The following is a 7,553-nucleotide window of genomic DNA, read 5'->3' as shown; positions in this document are numbered from 1 at the left end:
GGGGGGGGGGGGGGGGGGGGGGGGGGGGGGGGGGGGGGGGGGTCCCGGCTATTCGCACTCGAGTCTTACATCGCACACGTGCGTTACACTCTACAGCTAAACTCTCAATCTCCCTCCTCCCGTTCGCCACCCCGTATGCGCTTTGGTGAATTTTTTATTTCTCCATTTCGCTGCATTTCGCTGGTGGTGTGAGTGAGTCAATTCGTTATGATCCACAGTGGCGCAGACGCGTGCCTAGCCTCCACCTTGCAACTGCTAACCGTTTACTTGAGGGAGAGCGGAGCAAAGGAGAGGAGACGTTTTATCGCAATACGCTTTTCCGGAACAATGGGACAATACCCAGGAGATAACGAGCGCTACTGCGTCGGTGGATAAATGCATGGCGGAAGAAAGAAATCGTTAATCATGAAGTTATTATTTTTAAAAGGATTTTTGCACTGTAAATAAATTAATTTAATTTTTTACTCGATTAAATAAGTTTTTTTTTCATTTAAATTTACACTTTTGATCGAAATTTTTTTAAAATTTGCTTTATGAATGTAAACAAATGTTCCCTTGATCCAAATAAAGAAGAGAAAGAAATTGTTAACATGTAATAATCCTTTATCTGCGTTCGATTTTCATGGAGAATTTATTTCCATCCAACATTTCGGTTGGAATCAAGATATAAATTTATGAATTTTCAATGAAATTATTGCTTAAATGCTTTGAAAAATTCAAAATAAAGATATGTACGAAGGTAATCGTCAAGTTATTATTTTTAACTCAAGGCTTTTGTCACTGCGACTGGAGGAATTCAATTTTCTATTCAATGAAATGTCTACTTTTGAGGGGTTGAATCAATTACTAGTATTATTATTATTTTTCCCATTTAAACTAATACTGTTTATACAAATGAGGAGGTTATTAGTGAGAGATGTAATTAACGAAGAGAAGTGTCAAATAAATCGTTTATAGAATTTTTATGAACGATTCATTAAGAATTATCAATTAAAAACATTTTCAATTAAATAAATGCATGATTTGATGAAATTCCAAAGTTATTTTCCCAGATATTTCTCCCATTAATTTTTAATTTATTTTTTTCATTATTTTGACTTTTTGCACGAAACACTTTAAATTACTAAAATGAGAAAAATATTTTCATGAAAAGTAGAATAAAACCCGTGCCACGATAAATCGGATAGACAGGGAACAGACGCAGTGCGCCTCGAGTGTATTATCTCGGTTTGAATAAAAAAAATTCTGCGTACGAGTGGAAGTTGATAAGAGTATCGTCGCGTAGTAAAGGGAGATTGTGGAGAGGATGGAGTAGAGAGGTGTGGAGAATAGTTCGCGTTGACCTGATGAGAATAATGAGATAGGGATGATCATTCGCGGTGTTACGCCTCAAGAAAATATCGGTCTGTACACCGAGAGAAAAAATAAGTTCTGCCGAAAAATTACATGTTCCCCTGAAGAGATCTTTCGTCGCGTTGAATCAATTTACTTGTGGACAAAAAAGAAAGTTTCCACCAGAACATGATAATTTTCGTAGTAGTAATTTCTCTCGTGAGACATTTATATGTCTTTCGAATAAATACATTCGTTCTGCAGAGAATTATATGAGGCTCCGGTTTTATCAAGTGAATGTTATTGAGTAACGCATATTTTTGTCCAATAAACGCTCATAATTTCTACGGAACAAATGATAATTTCAAGAGGAAACAACAATTTTCTTGCCGATAACTGTCTTATTTGCAAGAATAAATAATTTCGAGGGGACAATTTTTTTTGGGAAAAAAATATTCTTTCCTCGTCAATGTATTCTTTCTGTGGTATAAACCTATGGAGTTCTCTCAGATCAAATGATTGTCGTACAATAGATTATATTTTTTCCTGCCAACAGTTCGAATTCTTCTAGCGATATTTATGATGATCACGACGAAAATTTAATTTTCGTGAAAGATTTTAATTTTCTTCAAGTAAATCTGTTCAAATATTCTCACGTGGAACATATAGTTTTCCAACAGAACTTATTTTATCTCTCAGTGTATCTACTCGGTCCGTAGCTACTTGGGACGACGACAGTATGAATTTTTGAGAGATGCCTCTCTGGGTTTCGCCGATGACTATGACCCGTCTGGCAATCCCGTTGGCGGTATGACGAATCTCCTCTATATTTCATGAGCACTAGAGACTCCATTACGGGGGTTGTGAAGAGGTTACCTGTTAGACATTGATTTTACTCTGGAGACGGCGTAAATTCAGCACTGCGCATAAAAACTAGAGTCTTCAAGACGTCTTAATTTAAATTAAATTTCGAATGTCTTAAAATAAGACTTTCTAAATTGATTAGTCTATTGATGAAAAGTTCTAACCCACATGTTAACGCTATTATAAAATTATCGCGCAATAAAAATAGATGAATATTTGAGAATGAATGTTTAAAAAAAATCTGGAATATTTTGTCTTTTTTTTCTTTTCCAATTGTTCATTTTTGCGAATTCTAGGAGAATTTGACCTTGACAGTACATTGACGCGTGCTGTCGATTTAACGTAAGACGATAGCCCGTCTCCTTCATCCCAGTATAAAATTCGTAACCGCGACATGATGCCACGCACGCCGCAAAATCGCGAGGCGTGACCGCAGGGAGTAAAGTAAGAGGAGGTAAAACGGGAGAAAAAGGAGTAAAATGAGAGGAAGAAAATAAATGGAGAAATGGGAGGAGGGATTTTCTGCAAATGGTTACGACAGTTTCAACCCCAACGCCGGCCAGCGAGAGTGCACAGCTGGTCGGGTTTACCTATAAATAGAATCACCCGAAACCCCCTGAATCTGATGCAACAGCCGGCTCTCCCGCTGCTGAGTTTCACTGGTTATTTCGTGAATTGTTGGAGTGGTTATTGACCCAGTAGAATTTTCATGCTGATGATGAATAATTAGACATGTGTGAGGAATATTTTCGAGAGGACTGAGTCGAGGTTTTTTAGTCGTTTTGGATTTTTCTGTTCATTTCAAGAATATTCTTTTTGTGTAATCATTTCAGTAAAAAAATTAATTATTTTCCCGATTTATGTGATTCTCTGTTAAACATTTTTACTGTATTTTTTACTGTATTGGGAAATTTTAAGGGATTTCGTTATTGAAAATGATTAGAAATTAGGAAAATTCCGATTTCATTTTAACAATATTCTTTTCATATATTCATTTCAATAAAAAAAAATTAATTATATTTCAGATAAATCCCGTGTCAGAATGAATTAAACAATTCGTTTGATTCTTTATTAAACATTTTTGGCTGAAATTTCCTGTACATTTCTCAGAATTTTTTAAAACACCATAGTTGTAACAAATTTTTTTAGCAATTTCCTCATTAAAAATTTAAAATTTTATGGAAAAATCTGTGAAATCTGCGAATTTTAGATCAATTCTTCTACGAAAGTGATTAAAAATTAGGAAAATTCTGCATAAATTGAAACTTATATTCATTTACACAATATCTTTACTCACATATAATCTCATATACTCACTTCAATAAAATAATTTTCATATCATTTCCCAAATAAAATCCTCTATTAGAATAAAATAAACGATTCAATAAATGTTTGACTGAAATTAGCGATACATTTGACGGAAATGTTCATCACATTACACCAATAAATTTATCAGAGCAAAAATTCATCCGCTGAATTTACCAAAACTAATTTCCAAATTTTTTCAATTCGTCAATTGGCTGTTATCCCGTTATTTTATCTTGTCATTACATATTTCGGTTGAATTGGACAGAAGGTACGTGAAAAAGTCCCTCGCAATCTCCCACCGGCGCGGCCCGGCGCAGGGTCACGGCCGGACATCGTCTGTTCTACCTCTACTCGGATTTGCCCTCACCCACACTGCATCTGTAACTCGTATTCTCCACCTCGTTTATTTTTTTGGGAACCTTTTAACTCTCCCTTTCTTGCTCTCTTTCTCAGCATCTCTACTCGTAAAACTACATTTTATTACGAGGCGAATGTAAATCATCGTACTTTGCGCCTTTCGTGAATCCAACCGGCACACGTGCGCAACTGTAGAGCACTTTGCAAGGGCAAGGGAGTTTTATGTTTATTTTCGGTGATTTTTTTTCGGGGTTGAGGAGAAAAAATTTCAACGGGAGGGTTTATAAGTCTTTAGTGCTCTTTTGACTAATTGAGGGGTGGGGTTTTATTGTCACATGTGACACTTCATATTAAGCACGGATGAACTTTTAAAAGTAGAACATTTTTATTAATTCATAAATCATTTTTTGAAGATTTAAAAGCAAAAATCTGAATTTAACCATAATTTTCTTGACTGAAGGATAATTCATTCATTTATTTACGGGGCATTTTTCCCCTGCGGATTTTCTCATTTAATGATTTTTGTTATGAGAATGCATAAAGAATTTGTTTAAACTTGAAAAACATAAATGTGAATTCAAGCATAATTTTTGTAATTGAAAGATAATTAATTCATTTATTTAAGATGAAGAGAAATCGAAGAATAGAAATTATTGAAAAAAATAACAGGGAGTGAGTGGATTAACTAGTCTATTTCCCAAAATTGCCAAAGATTAATTTTTCCCATGAAGATTGAGGAATTGCATCACTCGTGAGTCAACTGTCACTCGAGAAATGAATAATACCGAAATAACACTCTCCAAACTTCTGAATAATTCCACAATTTATTAATCACCACATTAAAATTATTTTACAACCAAAACATTGAATTCGTGAGTACAAACATTTTGAAGTTGACAACGACCTGTCACTAATTTCTAACAAACAACATCTATGAAAATAATTTATCAACTTGTTCCGATGTTTATGGAAGGCGTGACGAATTGTCGGAAGTTGTAACAAGGTCGGAAACTAATACAAAGTCTCGCCGAGGAAAATAACGAGTTCTCTAACAATATAAATAACGTCAATTATTCCCTGAATAAATAAATAACTTAGCATCAGTTTCACTAAAAATACGTTTAGACTTGACAATATCTCCGAAAAATACAAAAATCTATGTCTAATTTTTTTCTGAATTGACCAATAATTCCACTTCAATACAAAAAATATTTTATGGAGCTGAAATTAGCGAAAAAGTCGCCAGTGGAATATTTTAATTAGATAAATCTAGGAGTGTGCAAATATTTTTTAGTGATGGTTTGACTCTCAACCCGGAAAAACCCCCGAATTGAGTTTTCCACTAATGAATACTCCGCAATTCTATTTCAGAATAATTAAAAAATCCCTGATTTCCTCACTTTCTAAGCACAACTCACGAGAACGTGAAAACTATCTCCAAAAGTACAAAAATCATCACAATTTCTTTCTTAATTGAACAATTTTTTCCACTTCAAAATGATAAATATCGTTAAAAAAAAATATGAAGATTCAATTCGCGCGAATCGAAGAGTGCTCAAATAATTTGAAGTCATGTGCAAACGCTTTCGCACTCGAAAAACATTTGTACACATGATTGTTTGACTCATTTCAAAGTCCCTGATGTCTCAACTTTCCGAGCAAAATCTCCACAATTCGTATATTTCCTTCATGACTCGCAAGAACATAAAAACGATCTCCAAAAATACAAAAACCTCACCATTTTTTTCTGAATTAAATAATAATTCCACTCCAAAACGATCAATATCGTTCAAAAAATATGATGATTCAATTCGCGCGAATGTGAGTGTCCAAATATTTTCAAATCACGCACAAACTCTTTCGCGCGTGAAAAATATTTGTACACATGCTTATTTGACTCTTAACCCTCAAAATCCCCTGGAATAAATTTTCCACCGGCGAATCTTTCTCTAATTTCAGCTCACATCTCCAACATTTCATGCCTACGAACATGAAAACTCCAAAGATACAAAAATCAACCCAATTTTTTTCTTAATTGAACAATAATTCCACTCCAAAAAGATAAATATCTTTAAAAAATACGAAGATTCAATCCAGACGAATCTAAGAGTGTGCAAAAAATTTCAAGTCACGCACAAACGCTTTCGCACTTGAAAAACGTTTGTCTCTTGACGCTCAAGACCCCCTATATTAAATTTTCCACTGGCCAATTTTCACAAGAGCATGAAAACGATCTCCGAAAAAACAAAAATCAACACCAATTTTTTTCTGAATTTAATTCTAATTCCGCTCCAAAACGATAAATCTCGTTCAAAAAATATTAAGATCAAATTCCGACGAACGTAACAGTGTCCAAAAACTTTCAAGTCACATACAAGCTCTTTCGCACTTGAAAAACAATTCTCCATATGATCTCCTTCGACTCTCAACCCCCAACTGAATTTTCCTGAAAACTAGTTTCATCATCTAAACTCCCGCTCCCTCCCGCCCCATCAAAACTGCCATTCCTCCGCGACTCAGAATAACATAACAACGATCACGAGAACGCGCCATCCAACTCTCCCCATAACCCAAAACCCCAAATACCAATGGTACTCACGATTGCGAGAGGGATGCTGAGCACTCCTGCTCCGAAGTACCTGTTGCAGTGCTGCGTAGAGATCGAGCATCAGCTGCTCCAACTGTTGGCCCTGCGTCTCAGCCTCGTCCTCGGAGGGCAGAGCAAAGGGAATAGCCATCGTCCGAAGAAAAAAAATCTCCCAACAATTCCTCAAAAAGAGTCTCTCACTGCACTCACCCCCAAAAACCTCAAGTTCTCAAGTTCCTCAACGAAAAGTCTGTCTGCAATGAACCACCCTCACGATACCACAAAATACTATCATACTTCAATGCAAAAACTTGGTTATCACCGAGGCAGAACACGTGGTCGATTGAATAAGAAAAGAATTCACGGTTCTCACGTCAAAAATAATCAGAACACGTGCCCCACTCTGAGCAAGAGATCAACTCGACGGTGAAAATAATGAGTCTCACTGATTGAAACGCCGTCTGAAGCGCCGATAGGGTGGATCCTCGAATGGATCAATTTCCATAAGTCTCCCTGATCGCGTCTCACGCGAATTCACCCCCGAACAACAGAAAAAGACTCGGAAAAGTCGAGTGAAGTCCACCAATCACTCGCTCGAAATTCACTCGTGTGCTCTGAGTCCTCACACCACAGATTCACGATACTTTCACTCAAAATGTCTTTCACACGTCTATTGCAGCCGTGTTTACTCGGTTAAATCCAGATAACAGTGTTATATCGTTTGCAACGATTTATATTTTTTACTAAATTGTTGGGTAAGCACGAGATCTCGACTGAGTCCAGCGAAACGCGTCTAGTCTCCTCGAGGTCTGATGTGGCAATGATCCAGTGCATTCGGCAAACGTTGCTCCCTAGCGTCAGCACACACACTCTGTCTACCCCCACCCCGGCGACTCGCAAGTTGAATACACTGGGGTTTGTACAATATTTCCAACGACACGCTGGGTTCGCTGAATCGTGGTGGGGGAGTTTGTGCGCGCGCACCTCGTGGACCCGATGGAGAGTACAACGCACGAGAGAGCGCGCGCATTTTTTTTTTCATCAGGTTTTTTTCTGATTGAGGGGGAGGGGGCGACGGTCAATTTGGGGGGGGGGGCGGGGAAGG

The 7,553-nt window shown here is 36.9% G+C and overlaps 1 protein-coding gene across 1 annotated transcript in view; it reads right to left on the bottom strand.

The window, feature by feature from the left end:
• LOC107037975 overlaps positions 1-6,599 on the bottom strand; it is an 18,937-nt gene extending 12,338 nt beyond the window's left edge. Inside the window, exon 1 of the mRNA XM_015256820.1 lies at positions 6,461-6,599. Within this exon, the coding sequence (XP_015112306.1) occupies positions 6,461-6,599 (139 nt within the window). The remainder of the gene's footprint in view (positions 1-6,460) is intronic.
• Positions 6,600-7,553: the final 954 nt, after the last annotated feature.

This window comes from Diachasma alloeum, unplaced genomic scaffold (genome assembly GCF_001412515.2).
Source record: "Diachasma alloeum isolate Michigan unplaced genomic scaffold, Dall2.0 Dall_scaffold_00276, whole genome shotgun sequence".
Lineage (NCBI taxonomy): Eukaryota > Metazoa > Arthropoda > Insecta > Hymenoptera > Braconidae > Diachasma > Diachasma alloeum.
This window is presented reverse-complemented; position numbering and strand designations above follow the sequence as displayed.